This window comes from Amphiura filiformis, chromosome 16, assembly GCF_039555335.1.
Source record: "Amphiura filiformis chromosome 16, Afil_fr2py, whole genome shotgun sequence".
NCBI classification, from domain to species: domain Eukaryota; kingdom Metazoa; phylum Echinodermata; class Ophiuroidea; order Amphilepidida; family Amphiuridae; genus Amphiura; species Amphiura filiformis.
In genome coordinates, this window is record NC_092643.1 from 24,768,756 (window position 1) to 24,791,280 (window position 22,525).

General features: G+C 37.0%; 1 protein-coding gene across 1 annotated transcript in view; it reads left to right on the forward strand.

Annotated features, from left to right (window-relative positions):
- Positions 1-7,700, forward strand: part of LOC140172507 (uncharacterized) — a 270,463-nt gene extending 262,763 nt beyond the window's left edge. Inside the window, exons 11-12 of the mRNA XM_072195651.1 lie at positions 7,241-7,252; positions 7,692-7,700. Of these exons, the coding sequence (XP_072051752.1) occupies positions 7,241-7,252; positions 7,692-7,700 (21 nt within the window). The remainder of the gene's footprint in view (positions 1-7,240; positions 7,253-7,691) is intronic.
- The last annotated feature ends 14,825 nt before the right edge of the window (positions 7,701-22,525 follow it).

The window sequence follows — 22,525 nt, forward strand, 5'->3', positions numbered from 1 at the left end:
CGACAGTTTTTTGACAAATAGTGGCCTTGTTTTCAATATAGGTACATTTATAGATACATCTGCACATCTTTTCCTTAACATGAGTAAAAAGTGCAGTGTATGTTACATAAAAAAAGTACCACCTTGCCTTGTATCCTGTGTAAGAGTCTTGTTCTCTAACATTTTACTTCTTCATCTTTTGTATGATATACAAGAAGTATACAATGGGATCTCCTTGGTCATATCCTGAACAAGCTATCTTCAGTAGATAGCAAAACTGGACAATCAATACAAGGTGCTATTACAATTGAAATCTTCTATGGAAGACATGTCCGAAATCTCCCACAAAGAAGAGTGTAGATTACGAATGGAGTCACATTTTATGTAACCCCTTCTATATAAATTTCACACCCCCTGTGTGGGAGATGAAGGTCATATAGTGGGTGTATGGATTTCAACTGGAATAGCCCAATCTAGCATGACCACATAAGTGTCAGAGCATTTCATTTACGGAATGCTAAATACATGTCAGGCAACCATATGAGACAGATTACGTTGGTAAATATGGCAATCAAACTGTGTGATTTCCATACTTCAATATCTTCCATGCCATATATTTATCATCATGAAACTGTCAATAAAATCTATCTTTAGTGAATGTTGTGAGACCTTTTTTGCACCAAAAATGCAACTTTTGACCACTTTCTTTCTTTTCCTGAATGTATCTATCTATACCCTGAGTACCCGATTTAAGCAGTTCTTTGGGCTTTGCCAATTGAAATCCATACACCACCTATGGAAGACATGACCTTAATCTCCCACAGGGTGTAGATTTCAAATGGAGTCATACATATTCAGGTAACCCATTTGAAATTCACACTCCCTGAAGTCATGTCTTTAATAGGGGGTGTATGGATTTCAAGTGGAATAGCCCATTGATAAGCTTAAACCATCTCTTAATAACACTGCTCACTTTTTATACAGAAACTGTTTAGATTAACCAAATTCACCCCCTATCTCATACACTGACAAATTAACACAGCACAAAAAGTTTAACAAAAATAGCCCGCCAACCACCTCTCGGCCACGGGAGTCAAGCGAGACAATGTAAGCGGGTATCAATATCACATAGAATACCTATTATAAGGGAATAAATAGTTGGCTAGACCCAGTCAAATCAGTACTCTAAACAGTGAATGGCAACATAGCTCACGCCGTGTTTGTAGCCATGTTTTCGGCAATGTACTAGCTTTTGTTGAAATTCTTGCTGTGGGAGTATAAGTAATAATCAGGATTGAATACGCGCAGTATAATACATTTACACCGCCATTAATTTCCCACATGTAGTATCTATTTCAATCCTTTAGGGAGTGATCAAAGTCATGCCCTTAAACTTTTTCTTTTTTTTTCTCTTCTCCTTATCCAACTGAATTTTATGTATTTATAATAAGAAACAATCTAGTCGACGTGACTGCGCAAGCGAGGGTTCAAATTTGCCTGAATTCAATTTGAGCTAGTTAAGTACTAGAAATTTTATTAGTACGTCTAACTCACCACTTCAATTTTTTATCCTGCCCGTGGATATTTTAAGACGAAATATGTACGCTCCAGTTAACACATGCTTGGGCCATATATTTCTTGTGTTTAGCAAATAATTTACTTTTCCTACCGGCTTTTCTCTGTGCCTGTTGCTTATTAAAGAATAAGACTTAAGCTTGTTACGTCGGCTCTGTGTGTTTATTTTGACGACATTGCGCCATTTTGTAATTGGAAATTTCCCACTCATTTCACACCTTGGAAAGGTAACTCACCTGTGCTGTGGAATTGTCAAAAGTACAATAACTCCTTAAGATATCGATACACACATATATATACAACAGTGTACTAATTAATATAAAACTGTCCAACAAATCGGACCAGTTTTGATGAAATGCAACAGAAATAGCCCCCTAATCACAAACCTGTGATATCATGAGCATTTTTCTTCCGCCGTTTTGCTCTAATCGTTACCCGAGGGCGCAAGTTTTGATTGAGTTAGTTTGGCACTATACCCTTTACCCATGCAAGCCAAATTTCCTGCGAAATAATGATAAAAAATCAAAGCTATGAGGTATAGAAAAACTGCAATCAGATCTTGAAAGTCTTTTAGCAGTGCCAATGACTGGAGGGAGGGTGAGATTAATACCAAAGTAAACGATATGCCATAATAACCTCACTTTAGTGGCATAGTTCAATATTCCCCATTTGTTAACCATTGCCCAACATTTAGCTTCAAGTTGTGGAGGATGAGGTTGTGTACCTAAAACATAAAAAGGTCATTCTATAAATGTACAAATATATTGGGGTTAAAGAACTGTGGCTTGATGGATGAGCTTGTTTGAGCTCCGAGTAAAAGTGAGCGTAAAACAGGGAGAATTGTGCAGCATTATACTGTCTATGTCTGTTGCTGACTAGCAGAGGTACATGGGTGGAAAAACGTGAGACGGAGTCCATTTCATGGATGTTTTCTCTAGCCTCAGTGCAAGATTAGAGCATTCAGTTAGAAATTATACAAATAGATATGGATAATACTACATTGCAAGCGTGCGTGTGTGGGGCGTACGAGGCGTAGACGCTAGGTCATGCTCAGCATGGGTCGTGAGCAACCGGCCCGTTGACGTAGCTATAGAAAGCATCTGGTATCGTTGTTGTGAAAACCGTCCTCCTCCCCGCCTCCTCTTTTCCTCACTCTGTTTTGTCGCAATGATTATCCCCAACCCCTTCAGGGCAGAATTTAATTTGTTCAAGATGATGATAGTTCATCACTCAATCTGATCCGTCGCATGTAAATGGGATTAGCGAATTTGTGCGTCTTAAATAGCACTTTGGAGAACGTCGTGCTTGTAGAACGCCATATTGGACTCGTGTGACGCACTCCCTCCTAGAAGGAAAAAAGCTGAGAAAAAACAGCAAATTGGTAGTTCTTATACATACATCTAGGCTTTTGATCAATTCAATTGGGCTCTTTGGGCACTTAATTCTCTATTCATGTTGCTATTTGCCCATTCATTATGTCACCCAATACCTCGATGAATTTCACTTAGAATCTATTGATCAAAAGAAATACATCGCTACACGCACTTATATGGCAGATATACACAACAAAAAAATGGGCCTTGGTTTGAAAATTGTACACCACTTGCACATTGCTACTCATACTATAATCTAATTTGTGTTTAATTGTGCCGATCATATTGGAGTCTCTTTTTTTACGAAGTTTGACTTTAATCACTGTTAAGGGGAGGAAGCTTGAGGATTATTATGTGTAACATGATTGCAAGTACAAATGCTACCTCGGTTGATTATCTCGATGCCAAAATTCAAAGCGGAATTTGTCGGCACTTGTATTGATGTCAATGAGCAATATTTTACAGTGAGTTAACAGTGTAAATATCGGGATATTATTTATGTGTTAAAAGTTACCACAAATAAGCTTACCGATTACTAGGAATGTACATGATATGGAGGGGAAGGATAAGCAAAGTGTATAAAATTATTGCCACCAAAAATAATGGTTGTATTGGCGTAACAGGCTCAATAAAAAAAAAGGGTAAAGTAGGGATTTTTAAATTTTTAAATTGTTTTTAAATGTTTCGGTCAAGCCCATTCAAACATGCATACAGGACTTTCAAAACCTGTATAAAGAACCCAGGGTGCAAAATGGTGAAGTTTAACAGATGCCTAATGTTCTTTTTGGTACATTTTACCTGTGGTTTCTTCTGTAGGTGGCTGTTTTTTGTAAGCAATTCTCTTCTTTGTGAGGAGCACTGTATAAAGGTTTTTAATTTTTTTTGGTCAAAATAACAAAAACAGTAACATCCTTAGAATATATAGTCCTAAAAGACCTGCCAATACAACAGGACTTTTAGGACTAGGTATTCTAAGGATTTTACTACCATTATTGATCAAAATTGGGAAGTTAATGTGATAGATTGATATTTTCTTATGAATATTATGTCAACTTCCCAGTATGAGCAGTTTGATGAAATGTAGAAACTGTTTTCTGATTTGACATTCTTTTAATACAATTTCAAACAAAATGTCAGGCTTACTCACATTTTAGTGATGTATAAAAGGCTCATTTTTGCTCATTTTTGCACTCCCAGTTCTTGTGAATTGTACAATGTACACTGCTTTCAAAATAAAGTTACATACTTTGTTTCTGGCAAGTTGTTACATTTTGTTCATCATGGTGGTTGATGTTGATAGAAAACTTGCTATTGTTTTCAGTAAAGTGTTACTTCAGTGATCAGAATTAAAATCAAACAACTCAACTTTACTGTAAAGTGCAATGATTCCAACAGTTCGATACAACTATATAATTAATGTTTCTAAGAAAACGCCACTCTTTATTGGTCTGTATCACAATCACAGCAGTTTGTTTGAATGCCAGCAATCGTAAAATTCAAAATAGACTATATATTTAGTAAGGCCATATCTTTTAACATACACGTGTTGCTGAACTTAATACATGTGTTCTTGTTAATTGGCAATTGAAATCTAGTATGTATCATCAGCTTTAGGACCCCTGTATTACAAGGCGACTAATATCCAATCGAGGTATCCGTTTGTCGTTTAAGGCCCCCTCCTCCTGTGTACTGTACTTTATCTCTTACTAGCTGCAACAGAAACTCTTTAATGAATGGGTGATTAAAAAATGGTTGTTGTTTTTCACCAAGTGTGTGTTAGGGTAAGATGTCTTCCTGGTATTGACATTTAGAAGGTACTCAAGTGACTATAATGTTGCCCCTTATTTATGTTGTTGGAGATAGAAGATTGTATACATTTGAAGGTAGTTGAAGAGGCCTTCATGACATAAAAGTCTGTCGTAATGGGAAAGGAAAGGTGTAGATGAGGAGTCAAAAGGACTGAGGAATGACTGGAATGAAATGGAAGGGGAACGGAGTGAAGAAAGATATACAGAAAGACAGAAAAGAGAACATGATAGAGAGAGACAGTAGAGATAATGCAAATTAAAATGAGATAGAGGGACAGGGGGGCAGGGGTTATAGAATCCAGGATCTGTGGTTATAGAGAGAGCAGTACAGAGACAAATAGAGTGGGAGTGACAGTCAGGGGATGGAGAAACTTTGAGAGAAAGGGAAGAGAGACCATGGACGTAGAGGGGGAAATAGAAAGAGAGACAGAGAGAAGAGACAGGAAGGACATGAAAGACAGGACAAGACACATGCACCAGACATGGAGACAAAGACACATGGCACAGAGACCAATGCAGATAGAGTGATCAAAGAGAGGAGGAGATTGAAGGGTGACATCATTTTCTGCCCATGAGTATACATATAGATTTTAGGAACACTGATACCCTATAGGAGATCTCAGCTGAATCTGCAGATCTGTTTCAACAAAATACTAACTTCTCACTTCTATCATATCAAATGAAAATCATTTGCGCTTCAATCAGGCATTTTATAACAGAATCATGGTGCCCGGCCTGCTGCTGTAGGCTCTCTGTCGTCCCGAGTTGTTTACACAGGTTTACATGGGAGGAAGTCTTTATAGCGATATTGTTTTATTGTTAGGTTTTGTGTTTTTGAGAAAGTTATTATATTGCAAGGTGTCAGTGTATAGCATATAATCAAGCCTTCCCATGATGCATTGCAAGATATAAAGGTAGATCACACAGCCTTTATAAAAACAAAAGTAGTTTTAAACTTTCAACAGAAACTAATGAAGTCGAATGTTCATTTATCTTGCAAATATTTTTGATAATGATCTTTTACCAACCTCAGGCAGTAGTGAATGGCTGATTGTCTTTTTCACACCTGGGTGTGTCTGGAAGACTTTCATTAATATTTGGATGATCTTTAACTTGACTTGTCATTCTTTCTTGATAGCTATGGACTCCATGATCTTTGTGTTGAGAGTCTTGGGATAACAGAACTCTTAGCAGTGCTTGTGCTTTGAGTATGTTCTTTGATGCACTCTCCAAGAGCACTGTCATTATCTGTGCAGGAATTCCAAAAATGGCCTTCCTATTCTTTTTAATATGGCAGTCATTGGTCATAGAACCAAGGTCAGTTGTAAATCTTGGAAAGCGGCCTCAAACCTTTAAGTCAAATGTCTCAATTTGGCAATATTACATATAGAGAGTATCCACTTTACTCATATGTGACTTCTAACAAAAGGTGCTGATTCCCGTAGTATTCCTCATTCAAACCAATTCAATGCACAACCTCCGAGTTACCTGCATGACTTTCAGACTTTGGCGGGCTATTTTGAAGCAGTCATGGTTGCACATGCAGGTACTTCTTTTGAAAGTCCTAAACAAGGTATAGCAGTCACTGATAGGATATGCAACTTATAGAACACGGATAACCTCTATTCTGTGTTGGATTTAAGACCTTCACAATGCATTGTGGGACGGTGTTGCTACCTGATGTGGTGTCAGTGTGACATGGATGGGAAGTCATTAAAAACTGATATTGTAATATTGTCAGCAATTGTGTTTTGGATCAAATTAGTGTTTAGCCTACGAGGTATCAGCTTTACAAGTGATATTGGGAATCATAGCAAGCATGGCAAGGGGTGCCAGACGTGACTTGTTTTTGGTGTACTTGAAAACCAGCTTGATTCGTGGGACTATCTTCCATTTTTGTTAATAAAACAACCATCTTCTTAAATTAATTGGCAAGTATTAATTATTTACAAATAAAACAATGAATCTTGCTGTGATTTAGTAATTGTTAGATATTGAGATGAAATGTGATGATTGAAAATGAAATATGAAAAAGAAAAAAAAATCCAAAGTCCAAGTCAACCAGATTCTAAGTATTAAGAAAAAAATCAAATAATTACTGAACTGTATTTGAGTCCGAGTCCAAGCCATATCAACTAGATGCTGAATCCCGACTAAGTCTGAGTTCAATACTAGAAAGTAGAGTGCATGGAGTCCAAACTCAATTCCTCCAAAACTGGGTATAAGAAATATGGAAAATTAGAATTCAGAGGATGTTCTATGAGGATCCCGGGTGAGGATCAGCACTCTCAATTAGTTTCCTGATGATGTGATTCAACATTACTGGATGTCAGCAGGATTTATTTTATTTATTTATCATTTTCTTTATATGATGAATGTTTTAAAGGCATAGTTTACTAATGATATGTTTTCTTTCTTTGTCTCTTTCTTGCATGTTTTTGCTTGCTGCTATTTTCACCTTTGACTACCAACCTGTCTTGTACCAACAACTTGTGGATCATGCAGGATTTTATAACAGTGAGTATATCAGTTTCCTTTCAAAGCAAATACTGTTACCATGGTTACTACCATTTTTTGTGGAACATTCTTTTTGGCATTTTACATGCTCAACATAACTACTCCAAAAATTAACACAAATTAACATGTTACGGCATGGCACGGAATTTGAACCTTAGTAGAAACACGCTGTTAGTTAAAAAGCTGTTTCTTGATGCAGCGATAGATGGAGCAACCTATTATGATTATTTCATTGAAATAAATGGACATAATATTACAATTTAATCTAAACACCTGTGGCTGCTCAGGATTCCAAAGAATTTGTTCTTCCTCTAACTGTTCACAGTTATGTTAACTCAGAAGAAGCTAGAAGACAAAAATGCATAATTATGTATCCTATGAAAGGACTTGAATAAAAATCTATACTTTGGTTTTATCTTGTTTTGATAACTGTTCACAGTTATGTTGAAGTGTGACAGTTATGTCCACTCCAAATGAATTAAAAAATGAATCAATTCAACTATATTATAAGTTGAATTATTATTGAACAAGACCACTTGATTCAGATTGCAATGATCCAATGCATGTAGTATTCACATTCTGTAAGTGTAAAATTGTATGAAAGTTATAGCTGCCATGTTGATAGTATAGAACTAGCCCCGTTCGCAAACCCAGATACACCTTGAATAGTGAGTGAAGCTAGCACAGAGTCCCAGCACAGAGCTTGTGTACACTTGAGGGGGGGGCAGGGCAGGGGGCACATCATTCCCTCGCTTTGCACCACTGAGGTCCCGGGTTCAAGCCCGGCGCGCCAAGGACTCATGTGCACTTGGTTTATCCCGATCCATGCTCGCTCTCGCAGGTTTTCTCCGGGATCTCCGGTTTCCTCCTGCTTTCAAAATCGGTGATTAGTTGTTTCGTTATCAAAACTTCCTTCACCCAATGGAATTTGGGGAGCTGCAGAAAATGGGTGGATGTTACAATCTAAGTGCGGATAGGTTTGCGCCGGGTTCGGCTGCAACTAGCCTAGTTGATGCGATCTGATTGTGATGATGCACCACGCAGCGAAATTACAGCGCTTTGAATCCTCTGGAAAAAGCGCTATATAAATTCCGAAATTTATTTATTTATTATTTATTATATATATTTTGCTATCAAAATTGAAATGTGAATCCCTTTGGTTTATCAAAGATACTTTTCTTGTATCGGATATAAAGGTCCATCACTTTTGTCTATTCATAATAAAGCAACAGGTCCAATATCGTAATTCAACTTGTCCACCATCAGTAGGAGACAGCGGTGTAGCTGGGATTTTTTCCAGGGGGGCAAGCCTGTATGGGGCGGGGGCCCAAATCCACCAAACCTTTCTCTTTTTTCCTTGCACTAGGGGGGTGGGCCCAAATAGACAATTTTTGCCATATTGTATGGATTCCCCATCTCTCTTCCCCTCCTCTTCCTCTCTCTCCCTCTCTCTCCTCTCTTTTTCCCTCTCTCTCCCTCCTTTTCCTCTTTTTTCCTTGCACTAGGGAGCTGGGGCCCAAATAGGCAATTGTTGCCAGGGGGGAAATTGCCCCCCTGTCCCCGGCAGCTACGCCACTGGTAGGAGAAGATGTTAACTCGGAAAAAAATTGTAGCTTGATAGCATATAGCCAATAGGTCACACATGAAAAGGGGAAAAGGAGACAAATTTTGTTATCCGAATATTGGTATCCCATTCAAGCAGTGTTGGTTGGGTATACGGTCGTGTGTCTTGAGCTCGCCACCACAAAAAGGTGGCGACGTTACATTTTGCCAAAGTCGACTCAAAACAAATGATGATATCTCTGTCAAGCAAGAAGGTATTGCCATGCTTGTGGTCTCATTTTATTGCTAAATAAAATGCACTTTCAACCCTGTAAAAAGAAATACTTGAACTTTTTAATACTGACACTGTGCTTCATAGAATTCAGAATGGGCAGGGTGGCGGTGGTGGGGGATGTGGTGGTGGGGGATGTGGTACACACAAACTCTATGGGATTGGTATTTTTAGTGCGTAATCTGCTTCTGTAAAGGCTGTAAATTGGATTTGGACTCTATTTAGCATCTAAAACACTCATTGCCTTACAGCTAAACAATTCTACTAATTATTGTTAATAATTTATGATTGGTTTAGTCTAGAAAATACAAACTTTTCCATACAAAACTACCCGTTGTCATATTAAACACTGTAGTAAGTAATGCAGATGTCTTCAAAATCTAAAAGTGACTGTAAAATTTTAATTACTTATCCTATCATAGTCAAAGTATAGATTTTCTGAAGGGAAATTTGACGAGGAATCTAAATATGGACATATTTGTTTCTGTATGGGTTACGGGAAATGTTTAGGTTCAAAATATGTTGAATTGTAAAGAAATCTAACATACTTTGGGACACCCTATATTCCGAGATTACCAAACAGCTGTGATTTTGGTTTCTTCCAAAGTCAGTTGGCTCTCCATATCCTCTAATCAAATGAATGTTGTTTACTTCCAGTTTATTACTGCAAGTTGGTAATAAGCAATGCATTGATTGACCCATTTTTTTATCAAAATCTTGTTTATTCCACCCTGTATAACTTGCAGGTCACCCTGTATAATGAGTTGAAATGTATATATTGGAATTGCTTATGCCTTCAGCTTTCCAAAAATTATACTTTTGCTAGTTTCGGGTTCATGAGTGTCGAGATAATCTAATTAGAACCCGGTTTGTGTAAAAATTCACAATATTTGTCATGTAACGCTAAGGGTGGCGAGTTCAGGACACACGGCCATACCACAGTTACACCCAGAAATATGATAAGCAAAAAAATCCCAAGGCAGCCACCTGTAAGATAAGAGATACAGCTTTTTTGCACTCACAACAAATGTCATAATAAGTTACTTGTATCACTTGAGTTTGAATCCCATCACCATGTCATTTGACTGACAGTTTCCCTCAATACATGCAGGCATCCTCCACACCCCACCGCTATTGATATTGAAGTGAGATGAGCCAACACTTGAGGTATCCTTAAGTGGTCCTTGCCTCCTACTTACTCCTCCCTCCTTACCATGAGATGCTTAGATGATGACTCAAGTGTCATATCATAACAATAGGTAACAGTGATGATGATATTAAGATTGTCAGTTTAGAGAGGGATTGCAGCTGAAAAGCATGCCTTCCCATGATGCATTGCAAGACATTGAGCTACAATCCTGGAAAAAAAATAGTAGGTACTGAATGAATGAAATGCATGCCCTATCTGGAGAGGCAAATGAAACATGCATGTGATATATGTGAAGCACAGACTCCCCCTATATCTCACCCTTCCCCACTCTCCATCTTTCAATGTTGGAAGGTCTCACGGACCTGCCAACAACAGGCTTTGTTCAACATTGAATTGGGGAGCAGGGAAAAGATATATCAAAAGACAGGTAAACTGTGCCATCATTTTCCAGGATTGTAGATGATCACACATGGACCTTTCTATTCAGCATTAGCATTTTATAGATCATCAACAGGGTTAGGTATCCGTCATGGAAGTATTATCTCAACCAAAATGTCAAAATAATTGTCTCAATCAGGCCCGTAACCAGAATTTTCAGCAGGAAGGGAGAAGTATTGTGGAATTTGCAAAATGTGGACCTTTCCTTCTCCCCCCCAAAAAGCACTCTCATCCTTAAAGAAAAAATGGAAAAGTGGTGTCTTTGTTCATTTTTGCCCTGAAAATTGACAGTTTTGTCCAGGGGATATGTCACATCTCCTGGCTACGGACTATTCTCAATTTAATAGCAGAATAACTACTTTATGTGCTGGTTATTAAGACTTTGAAGCATTGCATTATGGGAAGACATAATTGCCTACCATGAGGAGAAGGATTATGACAGGCAAAAGAATAGCAGGTGATGGTTTCATATAATGTCGATATCAATATTTTCCATTTGTACAAATTGGGTGACAGGAGAATTTATATTGCTCTCATAAAAGATATGTAATAGTTTTTTGTATTATGTGGTGTGGTTCCTGAGCAATGGTGGGGACAAAAGGTAACTAGTATACATAAGTTGCAACTCCGACTAAAATAGATATAAATATAGATATAATGTCCAATTGCATTGGAATCTTTTTCTGTAATGATTTTGTTCCCATTTTGGAAGCAGGTTTTGAAGGAGGGCTATACCTATATAAGAAAAACATCCAAACTTTCATTATTTTGAATAAAATTTCATTTACTAAAAATGGGGACACAATAATTAGGATTTACTTTGTAATCTAAAGAACTCAGATCATGTGACTCAAACTTTGCCTAACTTTACCTCTGCTCTGCCTGTAAACTGTTTGTTGCACATTTTCATGACAAGTTCAGTGAAAAAAGTTTCAAAGATTCCAATTTTTGTCCCCACACATTTATGTTGCTTATGATAAAATGGTTGCCTGCCTGCCTGGCTGGCTGTCCGTCCGGCTGTCCATCTGGGCAGAAGCAAAACCATTAATCCACTGTGCAGCTTAATCACAATGACCAATCAACTTCAAACTTGGTATGGGGTTGGATATGATGGCCTGATGTGCTGTATAGTTCTGTATCATGTTATTTACATATTTATGAATATTGATGAATGAGCTTATTTGCATATTGCATATTGTTTGTATTTACCACACATTTGTGTGGGAGCCACCTTAATTATAAACGGCGTAATTCTAGTTTAAACATATTTGATCAACATATTTAGTGACATGCATTCCAAAAAGAACGAAGATGCCTTGTATTGGGTCAGTGGTTCTTACAAAATATGTATCTGAAAACCAATTCAATATGGTGGTTTTCTATATCATAAATTTCCCCATAAAAGTATTCATAGCATTAATTGGCTTATGAAAATGCATTTTTTACCTGCCTATTTAGGACAAAACAAAATATTAAAATAGGTACGATAAATATTTTGAGAGCACTTCACAGGGTCACAGTTAACTGGGGTGAGTTAGGTGTGAAAAGTCGACAGGGTCCGTGCGCTTACATCGTGATTGGGTCTTTGAGAGCGCCTATTCCGCTATCACTTTTTTTGTGTTATTAACTAAACAAAGAGTACAAAGAGTACTATGGTCTGATGAACTATACAAATACTGGTTAAGTTTGGGAGTTTGATTCTTGAGTTTGACTGTGAAGCGGTATCGGAAAAGAGAGGGCGGCGAAACACAAATATAGGCAAACTAGATCATATGGATATAGGAAAAACTATGTCGACCAACTTGTGATTGGATTAGTAAAAATAAGACGCAAGTCGGAAATAATATGATATTTAATACAATATAAATAATATACTGTACAGTTTCCTTTGCTGTATGTTGGAAAGAACTTGAAACACCTGGCATTTTTAAGTCTAATTTAAAAGAATTTTTCAGCTAATATGTAATTATGTTAAATGATTAGATAGTCAAGTGGAAAACAAATATGCGATGGACTATTCCAGAAAATAGATGCACATTTGGATTTCTGGACTTTTGTGCAGTCATAATTGTTGGAAATCCAGACTTTTTAAGTGTCCAAAGGTGACAAAATCCAACAGAAAAATAGATAGAAATCCTCTATTTTAGAGGCTCAATTTAAGTGCATTTTCAAGCTTTTTCCAGTAACGTTCAACTCAAATTCCAGTGATGTTCAGAAAGTAAACTTAGAAATTCAGACATTTCTGTTATTTATTGAAAAGTTACTCTTTTATGCACTTATTTTCCAAAAATAGCCCAATACCCTACTTTCAGGTTTGTTTTTCTCTCTATAGAATCACGCATGTAGAAAACTTAATTTGCGGTGTTACTGCAAGTGTTACCGCGTATGATTTGTTTGTTCATTGCTCTCATTGTGGGTGGCTGGTATTTGTGTATATCAAAATAGTGTGTTAGTTTCGGTGTCACATGAAAGAAAACGTTACATGATCAGAGCTGAGAAGAATGTTATACTAATACTTGTAAGCATTCATGTAATGTTACCACAGTAACTTGTTAGCATGAATGGTTGCATTTTTTGTTTCACACCTTGAATGTGCCAAAAGTTGTCAATTGGAACATGCAAAATCTTGTGAAAATATTAGTTTGGTCGACTTTATCTGCAAAAGTTTCACATGTTCTTGTTGGCTGTTACCATGGTGACAGCAAGCTGTAAACTCTTAAAGTACCAGATTTGAAATTTATCTGACTTTAAATGCATTTTCTAGAAGTGTACCAGTGGGGGCGGGGTGGGGAGATTGCATGCCTTGCTCAAAATGCTGGAACAAAAAGGCTCTAAATAGCGGGAAAAATGATCCCGGGACTAAATTGATAATGGCCACAATTATTCTGATTTTGGTCCATTTTAGCATTAAAATGTCAATTTTTGTTGTCTCTTCCCCTCCCGCACTTTTTAGATTCTTGAGTTCCCTGATGAAAAATTTTTTAGTTGACAGTGAATATTTCGTGACTGTCAGTGGTGGGACAATTTGCCTTTTTTTGCCCTCCCCACCGTCAGCTCGATATGCCCCTGGCAGTTTCATGTTGGTTTCAGCATAGCATATTGGTGTTCATTTTCAAGTCAAAGGGACAAGCAAAGACCTTCATAATTGCCTTTATTAAGGTGGTACTACACCCCCTGATAAATTTTGGGACTAATTTTGCATTTTTCTCAAAAAATAACTACACACTGGTAACAAAAGTTATGTATATTATAGAGGCAAAGAATCCAATTACTTCACTGAAATTTCAGTGATCAAGACAAGTGGTTCATTATATATGTTAAGAAATGAGGTACATTCTAGCGGTACCTCTTTTCTTAATGCATCGCTTGTCTTGAGTCACTGAAATTCCAGTGCAGTAACTGGATTCCTTGCCGCTATAATATACATAACTTTTGTTACCAGTGTGTTATTATTTTGTGAGAAAAAAGCAAAAATAGTCACAAATTTATCAAGGGGAGTAGTACCACTTTAAGTGACACCTTACTTGGAAAAGGTATTTTATAGGAAGAGTCATCCTGGTGGTTTGGCCTATGCGTAATTAGCCCTCAGATGAAAAGTACTAATTTTGAATTGTTTGTAACATTAACAAACATCTGTGTTTCCGACTTTCTACCTGTCTGTGTGTAGTAGAGAAAAAGTTAATAATCTTTTCTCCTCTTGTTCATTGAAAAGACAATTTTTGAAGATTTTACTTTCTGTCTGAGGTGAATGATGAAGCTCCCGCACCATAGTCACTATTTGAAGGCTATACTGCATGCTTTATAGTGTGGGGTCCATAAATGGGCTCAGGCCAGGGGACCATCTGGAGGGGGGTGGACATGTAAGTCTTCATCAAACGGGACAGCAAACTCTAAAGCAGGCTTTCTCAACTAGAAATGCCAAATTGAAGTGCCAAATGTAAAATTTTAGTGATCCTGAAGTAAGTGCCAACATGGTTACATAAGGGAGGATATTTTCAAGGTATTGTGTGCACGACCGATCGCATAGTTGGTGGGATACAGGGCCCGCCTTAAGGCCCCTGGGTCCAAGTGCGAATCACCCCTTTTTTGTTCAAGATTTATGTGAAAAAATAAATTACTGTGTGCCACTTTGACTAACTCCAAGTGGCACACACACCACCAGTTGAGAAGGCCTGCTCCAGAGGGCTTCATCTGTTGTTCTGATATCTCTCAGGTACACTTGTTTACAACTTTCTATAACACATCACCTCCTTTTTAATTTGCACAAAAATGTTGTCACAGATCACGCCTAGTTGTCATGGCAACTATAAGCAACTTGAGTGGTAAGTATTATTGTAGACACCTTAAGTTGTAAGATTTCTGTGTTATGTAATGAGGCATATAGATGTTTGTCTAACGATTGTTTTTCTCTCTATTTTCTATTTTTCCATTTTATGTAACCTGTTTGGGAACGCTTGGTTGATGTATCTCCCATGATGTCGCTACCCGCCCACGTGCCATTGGTGTCATTGATGGCTCTGTATTTCTTACAAATCAGGGGGTAAGTATTGAAGTATAACTTAATTTTCTTGTTAGGTTTGTTCCTGGGTTTGTCTGTAAAAACAAGATGGAAACAAACAATTCACCAACAGGTAAAATCCCAGCATCTGATGATGTCAATGCAGCAATGTTAATGAAAGCATTTGCAGCAACAAAACTACAGTGGTATAAAAACATTTTAAAAAGGCAAAGAATGAGTCAAAGGAAATTTAACAAACAGAACTTACTGTCAAATGACAGAAAATGACTGCAACAAAGAACAAAAATGTAAAATGAAAACAAATACAGCAAACATTGAATAAAGACCATCCATTTTGCAACATGAGTAACAAATACTCCAAGGGGCTTCGGACACAGGGGGACATCCCCTTGTCAAAATATGCAAAATATTGCATTATAATAAGCCTATTTATGACAATGCTAGCCTTACAGACCTCCAACAATCCTGGATTTGCCCTTTAACCCCATGAGAACTACTTGCCTATTGGTCAAAATGAAGTTAACATTATCAATTGGACCAATCAGCAACATTGTTAGAATAATTTCACCACACAAATTATTTGTAAAGCTCCATTCTGATTGGTGATTAAAATGAAGATATCATGTAATTGACCAATCAGAGGCAATGTTAGATCGGCAGGTAATGCCCATGGGTTAAAATGCTACCAGTAAACATGGTAAATGATACCAGTAACAACTTAGCAAACTAAAGCAAAGGAAACATATAAGAAGAATTCAACCAAAAAGGAATCCAACCAATGCCATCACTTTGAACTTAAACACATGTGTACAATGCACAAAGTTACAAAGTCATTTAATATTGGAGGAAGATTGCATTTCTCTCTGTTGGAATGATAATAAAGAACAAAATAAGACTTGTTGTTTAATATTTAATGTGAAAAATATATTGCATAGCTTTGGTGTTTATTAGTTGAACATCTGAGGGCTGTATGCGCTATCAGTACCGGTTACTGTTGTCGTCATGTCTGAAAGGAACGATAAAAGAGACGAGGATAATTTCAATAAAAAAATGACAGAAGAAGAGAATAGAATACGAAATCAAGAATCCACCGGGGTCCTTATTGTGCATGAATAATACAAATCGCTCTTATTAAATTTGTGTCAAATATGCATCAGATAGATTTCATCCAATAAGCAGAACTGTTTTCGGTCAGGACGAGTTCTAATCTGGCGTGTCCCCGCAGCGTTATACGATGGAACTGGGTTAAAAAGAAAGAATGAAAAAAAAAAGTGATGAGTGTCTTCTTGTGAGCAAGATGATATTTTTATTACTTGGATTAAAATGGGAATTAAATACTAGTAAACAGGAGCGGAAGAGTCAGAATAGTCTCATTTCCGATGGCATTGTTCAGTAACCTGTATATTACATGTAGAGGTTACACTTTGACCCTAAGTGGTGGGGTATGAATTGTTGTACCCAACACATTCTTAGGTCATTCTGTTATGCTCTGCATGCTATCTATAGGCTTCAACATATAAAGTCTCAAGTTTTGAGATATTTTCTCAAAATATCAAGAGCTATCTTAAGAACCACTGAACCAATACTAAGCTTGTTTGTACTCATTTTAATGCATTTTTCATGCTGATTCCAAATATTGTCATGAAAATGTACAATTCTGAATTATTTTTATTTTTTGAAGAAAATTTGAAACTTGTCGTCTGCAGTCGACACCGGTGTGAAGAGGGTTAAAGAACTGTGTCCTGACAAATGAGGTTGTGTGAGAACCAAGTGTTTGAAATGAGGGGAACATAAAATAGTACTTGTGTTCTACTTAGAATATATGAGGTTTGAACATGAATGGAACAGGTTCAAGATTTGTTGGGTGTATCGGCTTAGACCAATTAGAATGTAGTGAATTGGGTGTCATGATGGTGGATACTAATAGCTCGTCAAATACTGTTGTGCAATTTGAGTCCAATGTTCATGTAGCCTTAGGTTTGGGGTTAAAGCAGCTTTGTTTTATATCTTTACATTGAATTTGTTTGACACTTAGCTCAGTGATTTTTCCTTTACCGGTGTTCTTTAGTAGAAATGATGCTCAGGAAACTTGGCCTACTTGGTCAAAGTGTCTGGTCCTTATGACTTCATGACTGAGGTAGCATTCTTTAATTTTTGTGAGGTAGATTACTTGTAGTAATGATGCATAGATTGTAGGCAGTCCTGGATGAGCAGCCCACATTTATCATAGATACCCTTCCGTGAGAACAGTCATATGTGAAAACAGCTACAACAAAAGATTGTTGTTTATAACTTACAGTTTTTGAAATGCTGTAGTAGTGTACTCTATGTTGTTGATCTATCCCTTACTAGTATATCATTAGCATAAGACACCATTGCTGAGCAGGACTTTTGCAAGCTTTTAGCTAACCCTAACACTGACCCAGGTTTTTTGCTATCGGAAGTCACAGAAGATCCGAAAAAGTCAAGAAGAAGAAGAATTTTTGACTTGGCACCCCCGGGATTCGAACCTTTGACCCCTCGCATGCCAACCGCACGATTGCGGACTGGGAGCTGCACGGCTAATTGCTGCCCAGCCAGCAATTCCGTGCGCATTTGACACTTAGGGTGATTGCGTCATCACAGACCCTGGGATGCATGCATGCGCACAATTTTTCATCGTGGTATTCTGTGGTATTTTTGGGTGTAAGGGTTAATGCAAATCCTGGTTTGAAGCTACTTGTGCTGGTAGGGCATTCCAAATGCCTGCAGAGTATGGGAGAAATGATCTTCTGTGGGATCTTTGGAATTTGACAGCAAGGTTTGAATGTGACTTTTGTACAAAACAGACAAAACAGTATTGACATATAAGTCAATATTACTAGGCCTCATGGAAGAACAGAGGATACCTTAAAACATCCACTGAATGAGTAACCCAGGCAAAAGAAGATATAGAACAAACAAACAAATTATAATTTCAACATGTAGATAAACTTTATCAAACAATTATCTTCTGTAACCATGGTAACACCTGTTGAGATGCCAGAAATTTGGTACATTTTATGAAGGAGTGATAATCTAATAAATGCAACATGAAGAAACAATACTGGGCTATTCAGTTGAAATCATACACCCCCTATGGAAGACATGACCTTTTCTTCCACAAATGGGGTGTAGATTTCAAATAGAGTCACGTTTTCAGGTAACTCTGTTTGAAATTCACACTCCTTGTGTGGAAGATTAAGGTCATGTCTTCACTAGGGGGTGTATGGATTTCAACGGGAATAGCCGATTGCAACCAGAGGGTATAGAATACATAATACACATGTCTATAGCAAGTCATATCTGTATTATATCTATTTTTCTCCATGGGGTGTTATACATACAAAAAAAGGAAAACAGAAAAATTTCATAAAACAAGGCCAGATTACGTGGCAAACATTTGCAGTCACTGTTTTCTCAGCTTCATTTTTCCTATCACCTTTGGCTTCCAGTTTCCAATATTTTACCGACATTGCGAGTTACACCTGATCAAATTGTATTTGCAGCGATGGCCAGGGGGATGCTGACGCAAAAAATCTGGTCGCTGATGAGAAAACGATGAGAAAAACTTGAAAACAAGTAACAAAATGTTTCCTCCAGCCATTAGCTGAAATAACTGACTTTGTGGCATAGGTCGGGAGAGATGGTGGAATATTAGAGGTTTGTCGAGCGGCTTGTTTTTGATGTAGTTATAATTTTCTGTGGTTATTGATAATGTTGCGTTGTTAGGGAGGGTGATAAAAGTGGTGTATATCTTGCATGTTTGTATTATGAAGCATTGTAATACATCGTAACTGGAGGGTGAGAGCATGCAGATACAGCTGAATAGAATGGTGTATTTTGAGAAACAAGTGTTAACTTTTCTTGCTTATCTAAATATTTTGGAAGTTGTATTATTATTGATATGGTGAATATAAAAAAGTTGTGTTGCCACCAAAAATAAAAGGAAAAAAGATAATAAAGAAAAATAGTAGGCTTTCTTGACAGGAATTCATAACATCACATCAAAGCTCCCATTGGGCGCTCCATTCCCTTTTTAAAGGAATTCTTACTTTGTATCCTGCATTGCAATATAATACTCTTATATATAAAATGTCATGTTAGATTTTCACAATATTTAAATGAGAATCACCCTTTTAAATGACTTACGTAAGTGACCAAGGTCCAGGGATGGCGCTCATGGTGGTTCTTAGAGGAAAGGTGGGTACAGAGATGTGCGTCAAATTTTGGGTGGATTTTCAGGCTTTTAGATCTCCTTAATAGAACCCATACCATTCCTCTTGTATGTCAGCTTTATTTGTCTCAATATTTGAGCGCAAACACCGCTAGGTCATACTCTACTCCGACCTGCCTTAAATTAGGTAAAATATGGTGCAGCTTGGGTGTAAACCTGACTGGTAATGAGACTCAGCTCCCATCATTGTGAGGATCAATCAGCCTTTAATAACTACTGCTGCTAATTCAGAAATAAAAATCTGGATAGACACTAATCATTGCATTATGCTTTGTGTGCTGGATATAGGCTTCTATATCAAAAGCTTAAATTTTGAGAAATTTTCTCAAAATATCAAGAATTATCTCTAGAATCACTGAACCAATACTAGGCTTGTTTGTACTCATTTTTCATGCTGATTCCAAATATGGTCATGAAAATATACAATTCTGAAAATTTTGAATTTTTAAAGGAAATTTGGAAATTGTCGTCTGTAATCGACATCCGTGTGGAGAGGGATAAGAAGTGCATTCTCACCTCCCATGAATCAAGAAAACGCACTTTTTTTTGTTTCCAATCAACGCAACAAGAGTACTTCAATTGAAATCAACATTAATATTCATTCCATTCATGAGTGAGATAACATTCTTGGTTTAATTGCCTTTGCGCCAGAGTGTGTGCTTTATCAGGCGATCTTACTTAGTCAGAAGAAGTTGGGAATTAAGTAGGAACACTTGCCGATAGAGAATTACAAATTGGACTGCCATGTTTGGGAGAGGAGAGAAGACGTCTGAGTTACATGATAACATCATATTAGTTGTAGCGGCTTCTCTTTTTGTCACTAGGTTTAGGGAAAAGAGTTTTCAAAAGTTTGCAAGTGTGTAATCATTACTATCTTCCAGTAGGGGAAAGAGTATTAAGCATTACACTCTCAAATTACTGGTTAAAAAGCGGTGGCCAAAATAGTGTGGTAAAATTTTCCCCATCATTGGACAATTGAAAAAAAATTATTGCATAAATTTTAGCCAATAGTGTGTGGTAAATTTAACTCAGTATAGGTGAACAGCCAAACAGGTGGTTGAAATGTCACTTTTACTCAATATTGGACAAGTTGTGTAAAAAGTAGCAATTTTTGCTTAATGTTGGGTAAAATTTATTCAAATTTGGGTTAAAATTAATGCAATCAAAACACAAATTCCACAGCTATTTTAACCAACCAATTTTTTAACCAGCTCTCTGACGCTGGATATAAATGGGTAACGTCATAAGGGTAAAGAGTGTTTTAAAAATGTTTAAGTAATTTCTGGTACGCTTTAAAATTGTTAAGCTATCCTTATTTACATAATTAATGATAATTATAATTAGCTCAAAATATGCAGACATATTATTAAATGGTGGCTAGTATAATAAAAGGCCAAATTTAGTAACATTAAGTGCCATGAACAATTGAACATGTACCGGTATACATTGTCCCGTAGAATAAATATTGGCAAAATGACATATTCACAAGCACTTTCATTAATTTTGGCTCAATATTTGATCAATTTTGGCTCAATGATCATTGATATACCAGTAAAAATAAATAAAAATAAAATACCAGTAAATTAAAAATCCATGTATTATGAAAAAAGTTTCTACATTTTATAATTTACAATTCTTTTAAAAAAATGGATGAAGGCAAATTATGCCCGATTCAGTAGATCCTCCCTATGATATGACATGATATACAAGCCAGTATTATTAATATTAGTCCATTGTTGGGATAGTTGCTAAAGCATTATTTTAAACTATAAAAAATGTGAAAAAAAAATTAAAGTCAAACAATAATTTATTTAAAATCAACTATTTCCTAGTGTAATTAATATGAATTGACAGTTTTTCTGCTTTGTAGATTTAATCCACTTATAACTCAAGCATCTGGACATAAAAGTACATCTGACTTCCACTTCTTTTGGTCATAAATCCGCTCTTAAGTTTCAGCTTAAACTATGTTTCAGCTTGACTCAGTCACAAAGAAAAGTTACCGCTCTTGGTCGGTATTACTCTCAATTTGGTGGGGACCCCTGTTGGGTTCTTTTGACCAATCATGTGGGGGTGTTACCGTGCCAATAACGTCGTGTCATACACGTCTTTAGATATTTCACTCTGTATTGCACGTCAAGACGGGTTTTGTGTGTGTGTCTGATACGGGAACAAATTGGGGTTATCCACACTGGCACTTTATATCCAGATTGATTTAATTTAGCTGAATTGGTCCAGATTAACATTTAAACAAACTTGCAATGTATTTATTTCAGTTTATAGTGCCTAACAAAAATGTTATATGCTCATAATTACAGGAAATGTTCGCCACTTGGTTCCTAGAAAGAACTACCAGTGCTGGCACAAGGGTAGGGGGAAGCAAAGCAAAATATTTTGGTGGAAAAATTGTGAAAATGTTCCTAAAAATGGGCAATTTTGTCATATATGGGCCCAAAATAAGGCACATTTTGCCCAAAATAGTGGATTTACTGTGATTTTTTCCTGATGGGGTATCCGATGGGGAGGGTAGGGAAGAGGAGAGGAGAACACTATTTAGGGGGCTGCCACTGAGAACTACAGTTTTTAGGTTTGTCTACCGCCTACCTGTAGATATGCCATGCAGCCTACTCTAGTTTGAGATCAATTTTTGGTATTTTGCTCTGGATCCATGAAAATGAATTATGTATGGTGCAAATCTGTATCAATTTTGATTCAAAGTGTTATGTGAAAGAACTGCCATTGCGTTTGATATGCCGATCTTGTTAGACTGTGAGCCATGGACCATGGTATTGTATTGTTACAATCACATGCTTCTATTCTTGCATAATTTGGGCTATTCTAGTTGTAATCCATACACCCTCTATGGAAGACATGACCTTAATCTCCCACACAGGGAGTGTGAATTGCAAATGGGGTTACCTAAATGGGTGACTCTATTTGAAATCTTACACCCCCTGTGCGGGTGTTAATGTCATGTCTTCCATAGGGGGTGTATGGATTTCAACTGGAATAGCCCATTTATTACCTCTTTCCATTCAGTATCGTCTGCTCCAAAATAGGCTATTCCAGTTGTAATC